The following is a 23,960-nucleotide window of genomic DNA, read 5'->3' as shown; positions in this document are numbered from 1 at the left end:
AGAGAATAGTCCCCCTTGTAAAGTTGTAGCTGTATGACAGTGAGCTCCCTGACACTTCAGTAGCATCAATCCACAGGTGAATCGCAGTTTGACAAATGAAAGTTCTCCAGCGCTCGTTTGCACGCCCTATCTCCACGGAGTTCCCTGCACACTAACTCAGTCTCTGTCTCTGTCTGTGTGGAGGTAAGGTGGGGTTGTACTTTGGCTTAGCAGGTACATGTTAGTGTTTCAATGGAGATGCCCTGCAGGTATACCTTTCTCTCTCTCTTTGTATCCAGTAATGAGACCTTCACATGCACCACGCCTCTGAGCATTCAACCCTCTCTCTCTCTCTCTCCCTCTCTTGCTCTCTCTCTCTCTCCCCCACTCTTGCTCTCTCTCTCTCTCTCTCTCTCGCTCTCTCCCTCTCTTGCTCTCTCTCTCTCTCCCCCACTCTTGCTCTCTCTCTCTTTTTTGAACTTCTCATTCACCTCTTTTATGTTTCCTCTTCTTGCTTTTACCTTTATTTACCAGCACAGAACACACTTCACAAATGGAGAAAGTTATGTGTAGCTGCTCTGCTGTCTGGGTCTGGCCCCGGACAAATGAACCCCTGGTATTACAAAGCTTTTCACTTTTTACAGTTTTTACATCAGAGATGCTAATTCAGATAATTAAAAGCCATTCTGATTACCTCCAATGGATATTCCACTTTTCTGCAATAATCAAGGTGCTTTGTATTTTTGTTATTCGTTATGCAAACATCAGCCCCAGCTTCTCTGCCAATCACAGACAACACCCTCCAACTGACATTCCAGACCTTGGGCTATGACTTGCTCTATTAAAAAATGTTCTGAATTTGGCGTCCCTTCCCTGGGTAAAATATCAATCTGAATCAAAGGCAAGTCCGTTCAAGAGAGCAGATCTTTCGTCAATTATCATTTCGACTCAAGCGAAACAAACAGCCTCTCAGAGCACCGTTCTGAACCGACGGTAAAAACAAACACGTATTATGGTGATATGGATCAGTCTCTTTTAAATGTAGGCAAACACATTGCCTGCTTAACTGCACATGGAGAGAAATAGCTGTACTTACACGCACAAATAAACTATAAGTATAAAGTATGCTCTTGGAGGGGCAAAGGAATGCATTACATTTGCACCTTCTTTCTGGCTTAAAATAAAAACAATAAAAATGATTTTACTGGAAGGTACACTAGAACTAGGACCACTAGATGGTTTTCATTGGCAAAAACTTTATGTGAGGTGAAAGTCCAAAAACAATGAAAGAAAGACACACCAGGAACTGTGTTGCCTACGTTATTGTGCTTAAAGTCCTATAATAATCTTCTAAAATAAAATATTATATGAGGTATATTGAGGATGTTGCTCCACACTGTGCAACTCTATTCACCAAACAATTTTTTTGTTTTTGAGGAACCCTTATTGAGAGTAAATTACTACGTTTCTACTGTTTCACTGTTTTTGTTGGATGCAGGACTGTGCAGGCGGGTTGTCTGGACCCTGTACTTACTCGTGCTTGTGGATGACTGCGTTGAAGAGCTTGCCGTCTCTCCAGCTGGTGGTGAAGTTGTCACAGCGGAGGCCTGGGTAGCCCTCGACCATGCGCTGTGACCAGAGAAGCAGCTTCTCCTTGGCCGACATGTCATCTGACTGGCCATTGATCTGGATGTCTGAAATCTATGGTGGCCATAGAACATAAACCAGAGGGTTAAGACACGACTCGTTTGCCACAACCGTGTTAGAAAATGTAGGAAATAAATTTGACTTTTTTGATCAATCAGTGTCTGATTTCATTGGTTTACATGCAAGTTACTGGCTGTTCAGAACACTGTGCAACCAAGAAAGGGAAAGTTCCAGAATAAACCATTCACCTCCCTACTCCCAAACCTGTGATCGTTTTAACCAGAAAGACCAACGGCACAAGGGGAAAAAGCCGAATGCCAAAGTGCATTAATGAGAGGGGAAACTCTGACCACAGGCAGCGGACATGGAACCTCCAGGGGAAACTACTGTTTTGACTTGTAGGGCAAAACCACGTCACAGCCACAACGGCTAGATGGGAAAGAATGAGTAAAGCCCATTAGATTCTCCTCTTCAGCAGTCTCGCCTCCTGTTGCTTTTTTCAGTTACTTACTGACTAAGAACCTTTAGAAACTGAGCTTGGTGACCAAAAAGTGTGGTACTGTGTGTAAAAAAAATACAATAGTCAACGTGAGACCAATCTGGCCATGTCTGAGAACAGGGCTGTCCTTATTCCCGTTCCAGGGCTGCATTTGGATTTTGGTGGGAACAGAGGTGAGTCAGCGGCGGACCTGGGGCTTCCCTCGTGGTTTGTCCCTGACCTGGGGTCAGCTTCGGTCCGGAGGATCGTCTCATTTCTGGACGGTCCCCAGACGCCACACCCTAATCACACCCTCTCTTTCCCAGGAGAGATGCCTGTGACTCACCCGCAGCAAGATGTTTTTGTCCTTTGCTGAAATCAGATACAGCTCAAATGTTCCAGAAACTTCTGGGAAAAGTGCCTTATCACAAAGACCCAACTTTGCCTTTAGCCGCCACCCAAAATACATCAATTTGGCCGGTATGGCATGACTGGTTTTGGGCACTGATTGTCAGTGGTTAAAACCCACCATGTGGTCTCATGAAATTCATGACAATATCCTGCTAAAAGAGCCCAGAGTTGAAAGGGGTAGAGAAGAAGAGGGCGGGGAGGAAACCGATAGCACCACTTGTATCTCCCACAGCCACTGCACCCAGAGACACTTGGCCTCGCATATCCATGTAGAATCCATCCAGTTCTTCCCCATAGCTACAAAGCACTGTCATTTTGAGCTGTTTTCCCATCGAGTCAACGACTGTTCTGATGGAGTGCAGAGTCAAATGTATGATATGATGGAGATTTACTTGGATGGATTTGACATGGTCTTATCTGGTTGGTTAGATCTGTTTAAATCAAGATTCTGACGTGACAATCACGATCGGTTACAATCACAAGTACCATGCATTTGCATGTACAGGTGAATCTGTAAGTGTTAATTATTGCCCTCGGTTTTATAAGGCACTTGATGGTGTTACTCGATCGGTCACTTGATTGGTTGTCGATCACAAAGGAGGAGGACGTGAGGAGGTAAATGGTATGGGAACTTAACACTGACAGAACATGAGACCTGGAAGTGGAGGATGATGGTCCATATGAGCCCCAGGGTGAGCTTGGGGTTTCCATCTGCAATGTCGTCATTTCTGATGTTCACCAGCTTGACCTAGGATTAGACACAAAGAAAGGAAACATTTTCAGGGACCTCTCCATCAACCCATCAACAACCTTCTTCTGTCTGGTTACGGTATGTCTTAGATCACACAAAGACCATTTTGCATTACCTGTCGGTGCCTCAGGAAATCCAGGGCTATCTGTACATTCTGCAGCTTGTGGAATCGCATGCGGCCTTTCTCACGGGGCTGCAGACACGAGGGCGGCGAGGGGGAGAGGAAAGAACAGAGCAGAGGTAACGTTAGCAGGCCTGATCATTGCACAGTGAATCACGGTGGTGGTGTGTGGCAGGCAACTCTTCAGAGGATCCTTTGGAACGTGGAAATGGAGGGCTTGCCCACACAGGAGAAGACCTGCACAGGCAAGAGAAAAGGATGCCTGGAGCAACTACCTCTACTGGGACACGATACAGTCTATTAGCAGGCTAAAATGGAGGAGGGATGTGTGAATTCTAGGACGTGTGACATGTGACACGGGAACTAAATGAATAAACATCTTTGAGAACTTTTGTGCAACTGTAAAAAACACCTGGCAAAAGACCCAGATCAAACGTACTCAAATGACAATGTAATACGCCAAAAAGACATTTTTGAGATCCAGCCAGTGAAAAATACATTCAGGCTTGGCCATAAGTGAAGAACAAGGGGACAGTATCTTTCAACCCCAAATCAGCCCTTCAGTGTAGAGTACTTGAGGGATCACCAATTTTGTTAGCTACTTAGACTTATGTAAATTCATGGCATGTAATGGATTACACATACTATGTAAAACATAGGGTCAGAGGGCCAAATAATAATTATCTGCATCACAGGATTAACCAATAATTCATGCAACGAATAAGCCAAATACCACATTTGGTTAGTAGCAAAGTTAAAAAAAGGGTTTGGTCATTTTCCACTGACTGTTTTACTCAAATGTCTTATTGTGAGGTGTCTTCCTGGTGACACTGCAGCAGTTATTAAGTTCTCCATTAGGAAGTCTCACAGTGGTTTTCAATGAACAGAACTTGTTTAAAAATGTAGGTGTTGCATAGACAAAACTTCACTTCTCAATTGTTTTCTTTTTAACGGTATAGCCAAAACAAACTCAACAGCCTTTTTCCTTTGTTATTCCAAAGTATTTTTAACCCTAGGCAGCAAAATGTGGTTAATACACATTGGATCCTCCACCCAACTTGCAACACAAACACCAAAAACAGCATACAAAATGATAAGGAAAAAGAAAAGAAAACGAAGCCAATGAAAGACAGCCGACGGGGAAGCTAACGAGCGGCCATGCACAGGCCGGGAGGTGACCCATGCCAACATAAAGAAGGAGCCCAAGTTACAAACCCACTCACCAACCGCAAGTTCCTCACAACGTCTTTCTCCCTCGACTAGCCCCAGCAAGAGCAGTGCAAAGAGAAGAGGCATAGGCCAAACAGGGCATAGAACAGCAAACAGGGGGAAAGAGAGGGGAAGAGGGCAGAGAGGATGGAGAGGAGGGCAGAGAAGGAAGAGAAGGAGTCAAACAGGTGCACACAGTTCAAAAGAGAGAGAGAGAGAGATAAGCCAACGCGAGGTTAATGTCTGTTACGGCGATGACGGCTTCTCGGAGAATGGGCTGAGCCACATGGTATGAAGCTAGTGAGAGTGCAAGGCTGTGACACATGTTTAGACCCAGTGCTATAGCATTTTTTGTTGTTGTTGTTATTTTAGCTGTTTGTATAGAACAATACAAACAAACAAACAAAAAGATTTAGTCAAGGTAGTCTTAGACGATTTAGACAATTTGTTGTTTGCTTCCAAACATGATTTCATCTCTGGACATCTGGTTAGAAAAGATTAGAAAAGCTTACAGGTGTTTCAAATCAAAACTAGCTGATACCAAAAAAACACCTTGAAAGCTAACAATGCCAAAACAAACCCACAATTGAGTCTTACTTCAGGGTTGGAATGTAGTTTGATGATACTGACCATATTGATAAAAGACTGACAAAACAAATTTGGTACTGAGCATATTAGTTTTTTTAAAATCTGTATAAGATTGGTCTTGGGCTTAAGAACTCTAACTACTGTCAAAGCAGCTGGGCTAGGGTTGAGGCTCGAACTGAGATGCTATCTTCATGGCAGAAGCAGAGCCTGTCAAGTTGTAGACGAACGGTCGGTTGTAACTCACCAGCGTCTCCCCGGACAGGACCTCCAGCAGGGAGATCAGGTTGTGTCCATCTCTGAGATCTTCATAAAGATCACTCACGTGACGCTGGGCCTGTAGAACAGAGAGAGGGGAAAGGTCACATGTTGGTCAATGGACAATCAACCTTGGTAGCCACCTCATATAATATGGGAATGCAACGTGCATTTACGACATTTAAAGTTACAAGTCTGCGATTCTAATCCATTACACTTTTGTCCCATTCTATGGATTGCTCCACATGGTCCTCTAACTGTCAGTTCTGTTCATACACAGTCCTGGCCTTATTAATGGGAAACAAACATAATGGCTCGGACCAAGCCATAAACAATTTCAGCAAATCAAGACGTTGCTACAGGAGCATGGAAGGCCAAGGTGTGTTGAGCTGAAATATCAACAAACTTTTGCTCAAATTGTGGACCTTTATTTTTAATTGTGCTTATTTATTTGACAAATTATTTTATTCTGTATTTTGAAGATATACAGGACTCAATACTTTTCTATATTTACAGTTATGTATATGTATGTAAGAGTTCTGGCATATCTTTTTTCTGCCCGTCAAGCTCTTTAGGGGAGCTGTGTATGGACATCTTGATAAGAACAGGGGGCAGGAATGCATGCCTGCGAGCACCAAAGCAGGCTGGTTTGAACAGAGAGACACCTGCCAAATCGACAGCTGCATACACATGATGGATTAGAGTCATTGGTGAATCATAAAAATCCACAGGCAACAGTTCTTCCAGTCACACAGCCAGCCCAGCTCAGTTTTTACACAAGGCAATGTTGGTGTGCTGTGCTTTTTGTGACCATTAGGTGTTGGAGCTGTAGAACCCCGTGGCGTATAAGGCTAGAGTATAGTGAGTAAAGCCTGAACAGATTGGATGTAATACGCCACAGCATTAAGTGCATGGGAGTGGAGTAAGACTGAGTGCACCAGCATTAACACTAATGTAGAACAACATGTCAAAAGCTGAATTAATAGGGTGATATAAGAACAGGCAGGGGTTAGAAAATGCCAAAAGGTTTCATATGCAAAAAAATAGTATTCTATTTATTTAGTATAGAAAATGGATGCATACGAAAAGAAGGAGGAGTGTAAGTAGGTAAAGGGTCCACATGCAGCTGGGGAACATAGACCCTGTGACAGACACTTGCTTGGACCTGTTAGCAGATGCTACCATACCTACCTCAGCTTTCCAGTGCTGGATGAAGAGATGGAGGATGGCGATGAGAAACAAATGAAGAGAATGTTGCAAAGGAGTAAATGGGAAAAGAGGAAACATGAGATGATGAGGATGTGTTAGTGAATAAAAGATATTAGATTGGGAGATGGGAATTGGAAGATGAGAGATGGATTCTTTTAGGCAAGTATAACAAGATGAGAGGGATTAGTCAAATGGCACTGAAAAGAGAAGTCTGAAGAAGTGAAGGGCAGCTTGTATTTCTACCATCCCTTTGGCTTTAAAATGGTTAATTTCTTTTCATGTGTTACTGCTGAACTCTCTGTAAATGTTGGATTACCCCACAAGTATTAACATGTCATCCTCTCAGCAACTTCATTGACAATATGATCATATAATGCAACAGTGCTTAAGCTGTTAAAGCCATCTGTAAAGGCATGATTAGAAATGAATAAACAAACAGAATTTGATAACAATTATATAAATAAAACAGAACCAAGAAATAAATAAAGCAAAATCAAAAACATGAGGCAAAAACATTAAAAAATAAACTAATAGACTGACAAGTCTAAATTAAATGATCACACACTGTTTTTGGAACTTTTAAACACAAATTACCATTACATTCCAAGTAGATCATCATTTTGACGTCATCTTAAGAAATGTATGGTTTAAGAGACAAAACACTGAATGTCCACCAGGGTTCACTGTTGATCCACGTAACCAAACCTACCTCACGCTACCTGGAAACTAATGTGACAGGGTGCTACTTTGTTTAGCTTCCCGTACAAATGAGGTGAAAAGGCATCAATCTTTTAAACTCTATTCATCTAATCCTCTGTAGGAGAGTGAGAGATAGCATGAGTAAGAGAGAGTCCTCTCATGTCCTTGTGTCTATTTGTAGTCCTCAGGTTAGAATGTACGCTCCCCTTCTGCATACTACTCCTCTATACTCATATTAGCATGCCATCTATCAGCAGGGGGCAATACTCTGGTGTTGAAGGGGCCATGGCATGCAGTCAGACTCACATTCTCTCTGCTGACAGGTAGAAGTATGCTACAAATTGAGATCCCACTGTCAAGTGAGCTGTTTGATCTCTGTCGGGGTGCAGACCCGTCAAGGTTAAACCTTTAAGTCCATTCAGCCCGATAATGAGAGTGACAGCCATTTAATACCCAGCAGGCAATGCGTTTGCGTCGCATGGTTTTCATTCTCACCAAAGGACAAATTCCTTGGGATTATGTCTGGCTATTTAGGTATGTGGGAAGAAAAACAACACGTTTGTTTTTGACACTGGTTAGCAGTGTTTATGTTATGCACAATAGATTTGTACATTTGCTGACCCCAAATTGAGCTGGCAATGCCTGAAGCAAAGAAGATAGCGATATGAACAAACAGCTTTTCTCCCACAGACGCCCACAAGAACGGTACGATTTCTCCACACACTGAAATGTGGTGTGCAATACTCTAATGTCATCACCAACCTCCACCCTCATTTTTCCTCAACTCTCTCCATATTTCCGATTTATGCTCATGCCATTGGGTCTGAAAGGGGCTCCACATCCCTTTCCTGAGCCTGATATCTGGCCCTCCCCTCGGGGACCAGCCTACTGGAAACATAACACAAACATGAGTTTGACATCAGCTGGGTGGTGAAGGTGGGGTTCTGGGTGACTCATTTGTTAACACTTTTTGCCCCATTATCCACCCTCAAATTAGCAACACTTTCCCGAGTCACGTTTGTGTGCGTTAGGCTAACTTAACTGCTTTTCATTGTGCCAGTGGTAATTGGACCAGACACTGGGGAAGTGCCGCCACTGCTGTCTGACAGAACATTTGCAGAATGGGGTGGTTTGCAACATGAGCCTGCTTTTGGTTTGGTAATGAAGTTTGCGCAATTTTGCAGGAAATAACATAGTGGATTTACTGTTCAGGCAACGGCTTGCTGAGTAGCTCTTAAACTCTATTAGCTGAACTTTATTAACCTTTGAGATGTTTTAGGCAAAGTTTACTATGGCCTATTAACACATTGAAGGTATTCTTGTTTGTCTAGCTCCAACAATCAAAGTCTGTATTTGGATGTGACATAGTTGTTTATGCATCTTCTGTTCATCATACAACATCACATTTTTACATATTTTTAAGTTGCCTGCTGTTGAGGTGGTCATGTACAATTTGTCTTATTTAACCAGCACTTGGCGTAGTAGATATCTCACTGTTTAATTATGACCATGGCCAATAGTTACCATAAAGACTCTGTCTTTTGACATGGCATAGTGGCATTAAACTTTACCTTGTCAAAGTCACTTGCTCTGTGGCGTTCTAATGGGTAGAGAAATGCCTTTAAATACAACAGACTGCCGAACTGTTACCTCAGAAAATTGTATTTTCTCACAACACAGCTCTCTTTTGTCAAGAATGCTCAGCAAAAATATAATGTTTATTTTCCAGGCTATTTTGGGGACATGAGGGGGTGTTTGGCATTTGAATGTGTCTCTGAAGACACCAGCTTTGTCCTTCAACAACCTGGGGAAGATCAATGAATATGTTATGGCCGAGCAAATGTTACGGCCAACTAGACGTTACTGCGCAACTCTGGCAGGGGCTGGGGGAGACTAGACAGGCAGGCAGGGTAGGCAGGCAGACAGCCACCCGCATCAAGGCGTCTGTGGAGCACATGCGCTACCGTTGGCCCAGGCAGTGGGATCGCTGCCCACAACACAATCGGCCGCTTCAGAAGGAGCAAAGCGAATCCAGATGTTTGTGACTCACTGCCGTGTACATATGCAGAATGTGCTTGCAAAGAGAGAGCGTGTTTGTCTTATTTCGAGAGTGGAGTTTCTTTGACTTTTCGACCATGCTTGCATAGATTGGACAATAGTCTTTTCAAATGTGGAGGGATTTTTTTTCCCCTTTCCGTTCTTCTGATTTAATGAATGGGGTTTATTTCTGTTAGAGGGGGGAAAAAAACCTGGCATAACAAGGAACACCCCCATCACAAGCTGAGGCCCATAAACTTCTGGTTAAGCCGTGGGATTGTGTCCAATGAAAAATGACACAGCGAGGGTATTTATACTTGTGGAGTGGCTTCAGTGGAATCCATTTTTTTTCTTTACTAATGAGAAGGTCAAGAGTGAGCTGTTTGCATTTTTAACCCTCCCCCTTCCTTTCCCATCTGCCCCCTCATTGTTAGTGCCCAGTGATTAATGAACTGACAGAGTGAGGTAGGTGAGAGTAGAAGAAGAGTAATTGACATGTTGACTGTGGCATCAGCGAACCTCTTGTCAGGAGGCAAGAGCCTCTGATCAGCCTCTACGTAGGTGGTTTGTTGCTCTGCAGGACTTTAGGCTTTCATTTTGAGTTTTGACTCAAATTTCAAAAGGTGCGGCTTTTCACCTTTGGGCATCCTCACCTCCATGTTGTGGTGTGGGCTTGCTGAGGTTCAGAAGCCCCAACGTCATAATATTTTGTTGCCATGGGTACACGTCACCATGATTTTACCACTGATGCAGTACCTGCATGTTCAGCTTGAGAGCAGCAGAATGGTGTTTATGAACTGTGGTGGTGCAATCACCAGGATTCATCTTAACCCTTATGATTCTGCACACCAAATAACAGATGTTTATTTGATGTAATATGCTGACAAAAATTCACTGGAGTGAAATGGCTGACTAAGAAACTGAGAAACCATTAGGGTTGATAAGATTTGACAAGCACTCAAAAGCCAAAAAGCAAATGGACGTCAGTAATCAATGCACTTCCTGTGAGCTAATTGCATTCTAGATCCGCTGTGTGAGCAAGACACAGATAAACCACCTCGCATGAGTGCATGGAATTCAGATTATGTTTTTTTTACCTTCATGAGATGCTTGTTCACCCATTTTGTGAAGGTCTTTTTCTGTACTCGGTCCCGCTCATCTGGAAAGGAAACACAAATAATGGGGTTTAGAAATTGTGTGGCAACATCAGTCTACTCAAACAAGACCTTCCTCTGGAGAAAAGTGGAAACAGGTGACATGCTGAAGTACAATATTCAGTGTGTGGTATGGTGCTTGTTTTTGGTGAGAGATTTGAAGCAGACTTTGGGGGGGGGGGGGGGGGGGGGGGGGATCATGAAACACTGTCTAGAGGCCCTCAGACCCAGCTGTATCCCATTGTCTGCCCGTCCCGGGAGGGGTTGTCATGGCACGGAGGAGTCATCGTCTGATGATGATGGTGTTGTCTTTGCACAGACTTGCTTTTCCTCCAGTCATTATCACAAGCTAACCCTGCGGCTAGTCATTGTAAGAGGGGGGAGTGTCCGCCTCACAGATTTAAAAAAAAAAACTAAAACGTTAAGATGGAAGGGAAAAGAGCTGAGCCAGCCAAAGCACCCTGGGCTTAGAATCTACCGTGGCTTGTGCAAAACAGTCTGGGCTCTGTTATTGTAAGTGTGGGTCCAGGAAAAACAAGGAGCTCTTTGAGGAGCGGTGGAAGATGTAGAGGTTTGAGAGGTGAGGGACGTGAGGACGGCCTGTCAGCACAGCAGACAGGTGACCCGTGATGACACAGCCAACCCAGCCCCCCCCCCCCCCGGCAGCTGGAAAAGCCGACTGGAAACAACTGACACTAGTAGAAGTCAGCATAGGTTCAGCCACACACAGACACACTCAGACAAAAACTCCAGCTGACACCTGATCTCGTGTTACCTGATCCAACCCGCAGCTAGTTCTTCCTCTATCTGAGTCAAACACACCTCAGACACACCTGCAGACATCACACCGTCTATTCAGTGGCACATCTGATATCTCTCTACTCTGTAACCCAATTTCAATTATCAACAAGATACAAGATACAGACAAATGGGACGATATGAGTCAGGATTTCGACGAGTCATGTTGACTGCATCAGACTGCAACGGGCAATCAGTTTGAGAAGCCCTCACAAATATGGTAGTAAACCAAGATGTGATGCAATAAAACAGAGTTTCCTAGTGAAAAAAAAAGAAAGATCACCCACCCTTAAAACACACCCAGTCGATAAGAAAAGCTTAGTAGGCAGGGAATATGGCTGATTCAGACCTCATGCGTATGTGGCTGCGGGCTACACATGCACTCTCCCGGGTGCTCGGTTGGGATGTTGTTATGGTTGCCACGTTGCCATGGAAACCCTGCAGGAGTAAGGGCGACCTTTGAAATCAGCAACTTTGACCTCGGAAATAAACAATGCTCTCTAGCTTAGGGGTCCATTTCAAAGAGGTAAGGTTAATGAGCTACACAACAGCAAAATAAAATCGCCCAGGGCGCAAGGGCCCATGAGCTGGGTCAGGCTCAGAGGTCCCTAGTCCCTCAGCACAAGCCACACAGTGACCTTTGATCAGTGGAGTCGTTAAATGAAATGGCACTTATAAGTATTACATAAGCTGCAGCTAATGTTTACACTAAACAATTAAATCCACAACGGACTCCGCCCTTCATAAAGACAAGCCAAGCGAGGCATGAAGAGAGTGAATGACAGCTCACCTTTTGACAAGGATTTCTCTCCTGTATTTATTTAGCATTTCAAATGAATAGTCTCACAGAAAACACACGCTTTCTACTGAGTTGCACGTGCCCAGCTTACTCACCAGAACCAGATGCACAAGCCAACAGAACTTCAACCCCCCAAAAAGAAATCTATAATTTGCTCTCGTTCCCAAGTTCTAATTTGGCCCTGCACAAACCGAGCCATTTGGACTCGGTGTCCTCGAAAAGCCCAGAGAGTTCCACCAACTGGGATTTGACATTTTTTCCATATATGAGTGAAAGTGGCAGTAATTACATTAACCCCCGCAGGCTGAATCATCTGAACCGCCACTGCTTTGATACACACCCCTGTGACCATTTTACACCGAAAGACGAGTCAGAAAATGAAGGAGGGAATTAAACCACACACGAGGGACACAATTATACCAAGAAAGTGCCTTTTCAGCAGCATTATAAAATTCAGTGTACAAACGACTCAGACTGATCACTGGCCGGAAAGACTACTGCTGGTGGCTGGTTGACCAATGAGATCAAAGCTAACATTCAACAGTGTGTAGAAAAGCTCAGCCTACTTTACAACCACCGTGGATGGCCACAATGTGATCTCTGCCATGTCTAAACTCACAGCAAAGCAAAGCTCACACTGCCATTCTGAGACTGAACCGAAGCACTGAGAATTTCAAAACAGGCACAGGCACCAAGACTGAGTGGGAATTTCCACTAAAGAACGGACAATTCTCCTTCTCAAAGTCATACTTAAAAGGTCATAAACTCTTGCCTGTTTCAGTGAGATTGCTGTAGAGCATTTTCTTTTTCACATTTGGGATGAGACAGAAAGCCAGCACCATGAGGGAGTTCATTATATCACATAATTACCAATTAGGTCATTCCTGTGGGATAAGAAGAGACAGAGCATAAACCCTGCCCTGTGTTCAGAGAGAGAGAGGGAAAGAAAACTTTCCAAGACAGAATCACAGCAGCAGCAAAACGAAAGGAAATCCAGACTTCACTGAGCTACTGACCAACTATTCACCAAATGGTCAAATACAGACAGACCAACTCCGTATTAACAAACTGCATTAACAAAAAAGTTTAGTGCAGCACTGGTCAGCTTAGGCTCTTTCTGTCTGCCTGTCCCACAGCTCGAGGCAGATCAGTCATACCTTTCCTCCCATCCATGGATTTAAGCATCCCCTGGTAGAAGCCGTCATCCGAGGCCTCCCTTTGCTGGCCATTGCTGTCAGTGGAGACGTTCCTGTACTTCTTTTGGCTGCTCATGCTCTCTTACTCTCTCACTGTCTCACTGAGTCTGGTCCCTCCTGTAGGTCCTCGGTAGGTTACTGTGTGACTGTCTGAGTCTGTCTGAGTGGGTAGTCTTCTCTGTGTCAAGCACAGGGCACGTTTCTGAAGCTGCTTCCGAGATGCCTGTCTCTTCTGAATGAGAGAGAGGCGGCTGGCAGCGTGGAGTGTACAGCGGTCGCGTGGGTGTGATCCGCTTCAAGTGCTCAGAGTGTGCTCTCTCTCTCTCTCTCTCTCTCTCTCTCTCTCTGTTCCTTTCCTCTTTTCCTGGTTCAGCACTCAGCTCTGCCCTCTCTCTCTTACTTCTCTCCTGTCTTTCTTTTTTTTCCCCTCGTCTTCCTTTGTGGTAAATGGTGCCTGTAGGCTACACAGACTGTGTGTGTGCATGTGCTGAGCTGTGTGTTTCTGTGTGTGTGTGTGTGTGTGTGTGTTTGTGTGAGTGCGTTTTCTGAGGGCACTGTGGGCTAGGCTGCTTGCACCCCGCCCCTCTCTCTCTCTCTCTCCTTCCTCTCTCTCTCTCTCTCTCTCTCTCTCCCTCTCTCCCTCTCTCTCCCTCTCTCTCTCTCTCTCTCTCTCTCTCTCTCTCTCTCTCTCTCTCTCCTTGCTTGTCACGCTGGTGTGGTCAGAGACTGATGGAAGGGGTGGGGTTAGGAAAGTGATCAAGCAAGGTGTGGCGACCCACACGCCTCTTCCGTTACCAAGCTTCTGCAAACGCCAGGCCATACACACTGTCACTAACACACAGTGTCACTAACACACACACACACTAAAGGTCTAACACAACTAGTAAAAGGAGGAAGTGAAGTGGATTATGAAATTTACACACCCTCACAGTACAAATATTCATGTCTCATAGGGAGAGTCTCCGTGTGCTTTAAAAAATCTGTGCCTGGTGCTTCAGAAAACAATGTCCTTCAAATACAGACCTTATCTCAAGTAATCTCAAAACAAAGAACAACAAACACACACACACACACACACACACACACACATGTGAACACACAGACAGACACAGACACACAAACACACACACACACAAACTGTGTGTTTAATCATTAACTGCTCACAGCATTCCACAGCGCTGCCTAAGCATTACTCACTCCAACGATCGGAAGGATGGGCCGATCAGGTACCCACATGAAGCTGAGGCTGGTGCCAACCCCACAGTTGCCCTCAAACATAGACACACAGCACACATAGAGCAGCATCTGGCCCTTCCAGGCAACAATGCCTTACCAGCAGCACAGTACAAACCAGTTTTAGGGTGTCGGATAAGATTATGTTAGGTAGAGAGCCTTTTGTTCAAGACAACTATGACTGATGTTAGATAAGGCTCTCGTGGTTTGCTGAGATTACCATGAAAAAAACAGGATGCATTCTGAATGTTTATGTTGTGATCCACACATCGGAGGGGGAAATGCTTGTGTCAAAGTCATGACATCACCTGTCATTGCTGGGCCATCCAGGAACGGAAATGAAAAATAGTTTGTCTCCAAGCACCATTTCACTTATGAGTCTTAAATGGGACCTCAGGGATTGTCTTTCATCTCATGGCATTTTAAGGAAAGCAGGATTCCAAACCATTTCTCAATGCAGGACAATGAAAGACAAAACAGGATGTCACAAGTTTGATAAGGGTTAACGTGGGCGGGTGAGAAACAGTGATTGTAGGTGTGTTGAAATCCCCCCCATGAATTCACATAAGCCACCGAGATGCAGGTGCTGACAGGGATATCCAAACAGAGGGTCTACACCCTACCGACACCCTACCTCCACCCTACCTACACCCACGTGGCTAATCCCCTGGTCCCTCACTCTGAGGGGAGTAAGAACTTACAGTCTACCATTAGGGGATGAGGGTGGAGATCCTGTTAATACTTGCACAAACTTGAGGCAAGGAGAGTGACTAGATGTGATTAAATTGTGTGTGTGTGTGTGTACACGTGTGTGTACTGTACACGTGTGAGGGTGTGTGTGTTTTATTTGATATCATTTGCACAGATCTGGAAGGACACACCCTAAATAGTAACTTTAAAGCTGCTGTATTGTGTCTTGTATTTACAGGTTAAGGAATGAAGGAGCGGCAGCTTGGTACACTCAGTCCAAGCTTATGAACATTATGTGAGATCACATCAATTCTCATATGCGATATGACAGTCTCTGTTTATGTTTGTGATCCACTTGTGAAAACACTTGATTAAGATAAAAAAAAGTACTTCATAACTTTGTTTTGACAGAAAGGGGATTGTGACATCCTCCTCAAATCTGACCTTTATGATAGAGTATCTTAATTAGTATTATCGTGGTGGGCTTGCTATTAGCATGGTCATTCCAGAGCATTGGTTGCCATGGGATAAATGCAACATATCCTGAACTATGAATTCATCTCTGCAGTCAGAGGCAGGGCAGCTAAGAAAAGAGGACAAATACTTGGCTTAAATGGGCCTCACTCTCGCTGCATGTTTCGACATGGAATAAACTAGAAACAAACAGATTGCAAGGTAGACATTATGCTTTGTGTCAGTGTCTGGAAATGCAGATTTTACTGTCATTGCTTATATGGTTTTGGTCTGGTTCTCAACTAGACAGTTGTTCATATGTAATGTAGTCATGCTGTTTGGGAAGATTGCTTTTAGCCTTCTATGAAGCTTTGTATAATACATGCAGAAACTGATAGGCATCGCTTTAACACAGGATCCTAAAGGGAAGAAAAACCTGTCGTCAACAACTCTTATAATGTTGGCATCAGACCCCACGTGGCTGTAAGTCATGGAGTTGGAGTCATCAGTCATGGCCCTCTCTGTCCCTCTAAGCAGTCCCCATCACTACCCTTACCAGAGGATTCAGAGGGGATTTTCAACCACAGTCATACTTCAATGTCAGGGAGAGCAGACAATCTCAGACTGCGTCTTAGACTGCTTCTTAGACTGCTTGGAGAGTAGACCTTCTTAGACTGCTTCTTAGACTGCAGGGAGAGTACCCTTCTTAGACTGCTTCTTAGACTGCAGGGAGAGAAGACCTTCTTAGACTGCAGGGAGAGTACCCTTCTTAGACTGCTTCTTAGACTGCAGGGAGAGTAGACCTTCTTAGACTGCAGGGAGAGTACCCTTCTTAGACTGCTTCTTAGACTGCAGGGAGAGTAGACCTTAGACTGCTTCTTAGACTTCTTGGAGAGAAGACCTTCTTAGACTGACTGTTTTTTGTTTTGTTTTCTTGTGGGGGCTGTGCAAAAGACGTCCTCAAGCAGTCATTACCCTGCTCCCTAATCTAGTCACCTCAAAAACCAGCTGGCAGCGCAGTTAGCTCTCTAAGGGAGACACTAACGGGGGGATGAAAGCATTTTGTGCCTGCAAATCACATGCTGGGCTTGGGTAATAAGTGATCAGGGGTTGCTCAAGTGTGCGTCTCCCAGGGTTTTCTCCGGGTGCGTGCCTGGAGTTCTGTGTGCGCCACACGAGCGGAAAGAAAAGGGTGGGACCCAGAGGCATGCTGCAGCCCAGCGGTCCCTCGGCGCAACCGCTGCTTTCCTTCAAGGTTTCACTGCCTCATCACACACACACACACACACACACACACACACACACACACACACACACACACACACACACACACACACACACACACACCACACACACACACACACACACACACACACAGATACACACACACACACACACACACACACACACACACACACACACACAGATACACACACACACACACAATCCTCTGAACCGTTATGCCTTCTCTTCACATCCAGATTGACTCGTTATCTGCTGTCAAGATTTAAATGCAGCAATACTTTACAGTTCCTAGTGAATATTTCTCTCAAATGATAACAGAACATGGGTAAAGTTCTTTCCAGGGCACTGACCGTAAACATGAAATATCTGATCTGGGCTTGCACAAGTATAACTGTAAATAAATCAACCCAGCATCTGCTGATTATACATCATCCTATATATGAGCAGAAATATATCAGAAAGGTGTGACAAGGAATATAAGTATATAATATAATATAATGTTTGCCAGTAAAGCTCAAAGCTGAGCTTAGCACCAATTGACACAAAGCAATGATTCCATCAATGACTCCCATGGAGACTTTAAAGGGACACTATGCATAACTGTATCTATGCTGTGCCCAGATGTGTGCTTGTTCTCGTTGTCCTCAAACACTGTTAAGGACCAGGTGGAACTTCTCAGCGAGAGGCTTCTTCACAACTTGTTCAAACTCCTGCTGGGGTTATTCCTTAGGAAAACATTTGGCGTGAACAAATGATTGAATCTGTCAGTGAGTATTGTGATAGTCTTGGAGTGTTCTGGAAGAAGGCAGGGAGTGGCTGCCCTCCTGAGCATTCCTGTCCGGGGCGCGTCCCCGACCCCTCCCTTCAGGCAGGGGGGTGCTACCTGCTCTCAAAATCCCTGCCCACACATCGCTCATCCTCACTTGGCATGTGGCAGCCTGTGCTGGGAAGCCTGCCCCACCCGAAGGGCCTGGAATGTTGATAAAATAAGGAGAAGAAACAAGACGCATCTCAGCTTTGGGAGTGGGGTGTGTGTGTGGGGGAGGTGGAGGTACAGCGTGAGTTAATAACATAGGGTGAAGAAACGATAAGGACATCTCGTCTTGTGTGTGTGTGTGTGTGTGTGTGTGTGTGTGGGAGTGTGGGAGTGTATGTGTGTGTGAGACACATGACACGCCCTACCCTTTTCTACATGCTGAAACAGAGCAGATGTTCTACCCGGCAGTCAGTTAAAGTAAGGCTCACTCCTAACATATTCATAAAAGATCTATCACGCCTAGATTTCAAAGCCATTGGCTATTGATCATTTTGATAGCTTTTTTGAGGTTTCTCACTTTTTATATTAATTGTGTGGGTCACTTTGGATGAAAGCATCTGGTGAATAAATAGCTATAACTACAACTTTAACCGTGAATCACAAATTCCTTTCTAATCAATTTCCACATCGAACTTCTCAATATTCCAACTCTTTAACTGTCTGTTTTTGGTTTACATAAGAGAGGTGGCATTTCAGATGACCCTTATCATCTTTGGCCATCAGTCCCCCATACGCCAACCCTCCTAAGCTCCTCCAGCAGCTCACTCTTTGGCTCAGAGTGCCAGGGTGGCCAGGGGGTGACACACTTTCCTTTAATATAACAAGGGGGCTTTTTGATGTCAATGACAGAGTGGGATTTGAGGATGAAGCCGAATCTTAATTTAACTTTGGGAGCTGAGTGGAGAACTGATAACCTTGGCAGATGAGATTTCCAAAGTCAGACTGTTGCTCGTACACACAACCCAAAACACACACAAACACTGGCTTAGCATGGAAAGCCTCATAAAACAGTTTTATCTAGGGCGTTCTATCAGCATATCATAAGTAACTCACAGGTAGCCTAAAAGCATGGATAATTGGTAGCCTGGCCAAAAGAGTACTACCTCCCTCTACTGGTAATGAATCAGACATTTATTATTCTTCTCTGAATTCCTGAGCTCCTCACAGATGAAAGACGTTCGAGAGAAAATGGTTTTAAGGGAGTAGAACATTTCATATTTCATTTCTCCTCAGGGCACACCAAAAGCTCAGGGTACAATATTTATGAAACCTTCCAAAATGTCACGAGGAGGTTTTCATTTCCTTGTCTTTCCCCAACAGTTTCATAAGTGCTGTAAAACCCAGGGTCTGATGGCTAAATTTGATGTTGCGAAGTGCTGGCCTCAGCTTTGGTGGGAAAAAAAGAAATCTGAGAAGAGTCACAGTAGCAATGTACCGAAAACACAGAGTAGCCATGGCAACAGAAACCGTACGCACTCACTCTCTTACTCATGGAAGTATTTTTAGAAATCAAGCTACTGGTCTTGAATGACTGGGCATCTCCCTACAACAAAAAATTCCCAGTCCACGTTCTAGGAAAATCTACTGACACAGTGATATACTACAGTAATAAATCTACTACATTAAATGACCTACTACACAAATAACTACATGTGTACATGATTTCAGTATTTCCAGTTAAATCATGCAAACTGCTGTGACTCTCATCTCAGACTGGAGAGCAGCTCTATTCACCAGCCACTAGATGGCGATAAAATACATAAAGCAGTGATGGACTTTACTGAATGCAGACTTCCTTTTCAACAGCACAAGGGAAGTTTGCTAATACGAAACAAAACTGTTAATTAGTAGTTTTAAGTTTACTTACTAATAACGACTTTGTTTAAAGTAGTACAGGCAAACATTTAACAAGTCATTACAACAAAGTTACTTGTCTCTTTTCTAAGTTTGTTCAAATAACCTATTGCATATAGGTCATATAAAAAACGTGTAAGTAACGTCCACTTCAGCATCGTTACATTCTTCAACCAACATGCATATGCATCCCTGTCACACCTAACCCACCCATATTACATGGTGTTGAAGCCATGAGGAAGTACAAATGACTCATGCTGAAAAATGAAATCCTTTCCCAGTAGAACGCCCCTGCCTAATCTCCATGCTCTGTCTCAGCTGTTTTGTCGCCCTTAAGACCATAAAACCACACTTTTGTACTCTGTCCCCTCATATAGTCTCCTACACAATACCTCGTAAACTAAGTTGAATAATGCATACAAAAATAAACCCAGCGCTGGACAGCAGTAAAGTAGTTTAAACTGTCAGGGATATGACACATCTACAGATGCCGATCACGTTTCACACATTTTCTTTTATTAATTTTACACTATGTGAACATCTGTGACTAGGCCCAACAAAAGCCTTAACTGGGAGTCATTTCATATTTGTGTATAACAGAGGGCCTCTGCGGGCCCCTGGATTAGACAAGGGGCAGCTGGAAGCAATCACAGAAACTTCCGCTTTAAGACAAGTATCCCAGTCTGTTGCAATTAGTTAGTGCGGTGTGGCGCTGAACAACTGCATCTGAGTCTTTCTTCCTGTGTGTCTGCATTCCTCTCTACAACCCCCTGAGTATGATATTTTAATCCAAATGATTTTTTAACACATAGCATTTACCTTCCAACTGGTTAATCTGCAATTTGTGTTGATTTGTTTACACATTAAGAATGAGTTGTAAAATTGTACGTAAAAGTATTGTAAATATCCTTAAATGTTGAAAGGATAGTTAAAAACAAAAGCACATTGTTGTTGTTATTGCATGTGATCTTTCCAAACACCCCCTTCTGCCCAAACTCCGCCTCCTGTGCACACTGGTCTCTCACTCACCTGTGCACACTGGTCTCTCACTCACCTGCGCAACACATTTTACTGTACAGCCAGCCGCTCCGTTCCCCGCGGCTAATCTCGTTCAAATAGTTTTCTCGTTCGCAATACATCCCCATTTTACATATTTCATAGAATGCATCCGTTGGAGATAAGGATCGTCCGGTTGCCATATTCCATGTGACTGTCACAGTTTTTGCTACAGGTTTAATGACAGCATTTACATGAAAGCATGGTTTCAAGAGAGAGAGAGAGAGAGAGAGAGAGAGAGAGAGAGAGAGAGGGGTGGTGGTGGTGAGGGAGAGACAGAGTAACCAATTACAGACTGCCTTTTTCTCTTTCACATATCTGCTAGCAAGCCCTGCCCATGTTATTCAACTGCAATGCAAATCACAATTTGCATTAAGCTCACAACTGTACACAACACAAAACATGAATGTATATGACTTCACATCTATAAAATGCCAGTAACAGCTGATCTATGTAAACCTGACACTGTCCTACTAAGATATGTGATCTACTATGCTATGGAACTATACATTGATTAATAATGAATTATTAACTTTCTAAAATATGATTGATGCAACAAATCCAAAGAGGTTCTTCACAGAACGTAACGAAAACAAGGCTGTCAGTTGAAGACATTTATAATAATGTGCAACTGATCCTAGGTCAGCTCAGGGGGTCTTCACCTCTAACCACAGGACAGCTCTTGCCATACAACTGTCTTTTCTCCACAGGCCAGACCCCAATGCTCCCATGTTCAAAATCAGTTCACAAACTGTATCTAAATCCCATATCATCTTGCACTACTTGAACTGCCACACCATAAAGAAGTCTGACAGTCTTTCCTTTTTTTTTTCTCCATTTCAGTACATCATAGCCCCTGAGAAGAAGCATAAACTGTACTGACATCAACATGTTATTAGCCTAAACCTGTCATTGCGCTACTATTGTTTATGATCTGAAGACGACTCAGGGTTGAGACATCAGAGACGGGGAAAGACACGACAGTAATTCTACACATATCAAAGATGAAACAGCTTAGACGAAAAGACCGTGCCCTAAGGTAACGTTAACGCCCAGGATTAGAGACACGACATGTTGTCTAACGAGCAGCAGGTGTGACACTGGAACAGCGACACTCTTTCATTTTGTGCCCGTGTACCAGCATGGAATCATCCATGGGGCTAAGGGTCACACAGTCATGATTCACAGTCTAGTTTGAAGGGGTGTTTACACAGCCGTGAGCGAGGATACCCATCTGTGTGTATGCGTGTGTGTGTTTGTCCTTCATTATTCATGTCCCCTGCCAAAGAACCCACCTAAGCAAACACTGAGAAGAAAGAACCTGGCAACGTCCACGGAGAGGAGACAATGCATTTTCAATAAGATGGATGTACAACAAAAGGTCACCATTAAAGAATAATATCAAGAAATGACAACAAGGACAAGAGTACGGCCCTATATTGTTCAAACAGTACAAGTTGTCTAAGGTACATTGTTTTGAGTCTAACCAGAAACAGCACTCTCAAAGAATTATGACATTTACAAGTTATTTATTAGTATTTTCTACTGTTCTGCTTTTTTAATGTCATAACAAAAAGGAAAGATAAACTTCTCAAAGTGAGCCAGAGGAAACAGACTTGTCTGTTTGTGTAAAATCATTATGGACATCATGAATGCGCCGTTCCGTGGAAAGCTCTTTTCCCTCTCTTGGAATGTGCCCAAGGGAAGCTTGGTATGGCTCCGTTCCCAACAATTTGTTTTTGTATAAATATTAACGATCTGAGCACGTCGGAACACGATCCTTGCCATGAGGTGTATTCTAATATTGTGGCATGGCGCTTCGTGCCAATCTGCTGAGGAAGCAGATCTGAGGCGGTTATCCGTCAGAAACATGTTTGGGGATAATTAAACAACCATTTACAAAATAAACTAAAATGATTCCACTTCAGATGTGGATTTAGACTAGACACCTTCAGCAGTGGACAGTTGAATGTTGGTGTACACAACTGAGTTGGATGGTGTAAGGAACTTAATGAAGGACGCCAAATGGTAAAAATAAGCTCTGAGCACTGGCACAAATGTGTCCCCTCACTCCCAGTGAAACTCATAAATACGGCCCCTGAGACACAGACTGTCCCATGATGGCTATTATGACCCTACTGTTCCCTTGTCTCGCTCTTGGCCAGCCTCAATGGCACTGTCCTGGCTAATGCCCCAGAGGACATTCAGACGCACCAAAACCCAGCACTTAAACAATAGTGTTAGTGCTGCACTGGAGTGATCTACTCTCCCCAAGAGGACCCCAGACTCAATGTGTTCTGTGTTCGTCCTGAGTTTCTGGAACTTTCCATACTGCCTTATTGCTGTACCTCAGCCTGTAGAATTTACAGTCGCCGTGATGAGTGAAAACTTGGTTTCACGAGGACATTTTATTTGTCCTTGGGTAATAAATGAAAGGTGGAGTTCCATAAAACTCTAAACTTCATATACGTGGCTGTAAACTCAAGAGAATTTGCCGTGAGTGTGTCCAGGAAATATATGAGCAGTTCACACATTCTGACCATTTAATGGTCCATTTTCTCTCATTTCTGTCTTGCTTTTAGCAGATGTATCTGACTGTAAGTCAAAGATTATGGTATTAGCAGGAACATATAGGAGATAGCATCCACTACTCTACCTTCAGTTTAGGGAGAGATACATCACAACATTATCCACAAATGTCACCTGATAGACGAGATGACAAACTATACAAATCTAAACTTTAACTACTTCCAATAAAATCAATATGGCCATTACTTATACATACTTATACATTGCTTAGGGATATATACAAGCAAATAATTAACAATTAATGATTCCTGGCATGGTGGATAAAAGTGACAGTAAATGTGCATATCTCATATGTGTGGAGCTCAAGGTACAGGCCGGGACCCACCAAGATGTCACGCAGAATTACCTCTTCTGTCAGACACACCCAAAGCTATCTGGGGATCCAGTCAGAGCAGTTCAACAGGATGCACACCTACCATTATCTCAGCTTTCACTGTTGGCACAACACCATTTACTGTCTGTAAAGCTATTACCAATTGTAATCAATGCCATAACAGCTCTTTTTTTAGGCACTCATTTATTGGTGATATGTCTTAATATAGGCATAATTGTCTTCACTTTTCTTTCAAATCAAAGGATTCCACAAATGTGTCAAAACAAAAGCATCTTCAAAAAAGAGTGCTTAGAAGACGGCATTACTACATTTACATTTACATTTAGCAGACGCTTTTATCCAAAGCGACTTACAATGT

At 43.6% G+C, this 23,960-nt stretch overlaps 1 protein-coding gene across 25 annotated transcripts in view; it reads right to left on the bottom strand.

The window, feature by feature from the left end:
• LOC105905367 (plectin-like) overlaps positions 1–23,960 on the bottom strand; it is a 155,747-nt gene that overhangs the window by 67,342 nt on the left and 64,445 nt on the right. For 9 of the 25 annotated variants that reach the window (XM_031576557.2, XM_031576561.2, XM_031576564.2 and 6 more), the window contains exons 2-8: positions 10,482–10,543; positions 6,631–6,645; positions 5,429–5,518; positions 4,611–4,646; positions 3,382–3,459; positions 3,159–3,263; positions 1,514–1,680 (exon numbers count right to left, since the gene is read on the bottom strand). In XM_031576557.2, coding sequence (XP_031432417.1) covers positions 1,514–1,680; positions 3,159–3,263; positions 3,382–3,459; positions 4,611–4,646; positions 5,429–5,518; positions 6,631–6,645; positions 10,482–10,543 — 553 coding nt within the window. Of the gene's footprint in view, positions 1–1,513; positions 1,681–3,158; positions 3,264–3,381; positions 3,460–4,610; positions 4,647–5,428; positions 5,519–6,630; positions 6,646–10,481; positions 10,544–13,292; positions 13,641–23,960 lie in introns of those variants that run through there. The other 16 variants (XM_031576559.2, XM_031576563.2, XM_031576566.2 and 13 more) reach the window with 9 other exon arrangements.

The sequence above is a fragment of the Clupea harengus genome, chromosome 11 (genome assembly GCF_900700415.2).
Source record: "Clupea harengus chromosome 11, Ch_v2.0.2, whole genome shotgun sequence".
Taxonomy (NCBI): Eukaryota; Metazoa; Chordata; class Actinopteri; order Clupeiformes; family Clupeidae; genus Clupea; species Clupea harengus.
Note: the sequence above shows the minus strand (reverse complement) of the source record. Positions and strands in the feature narration are given on the sequence as shown.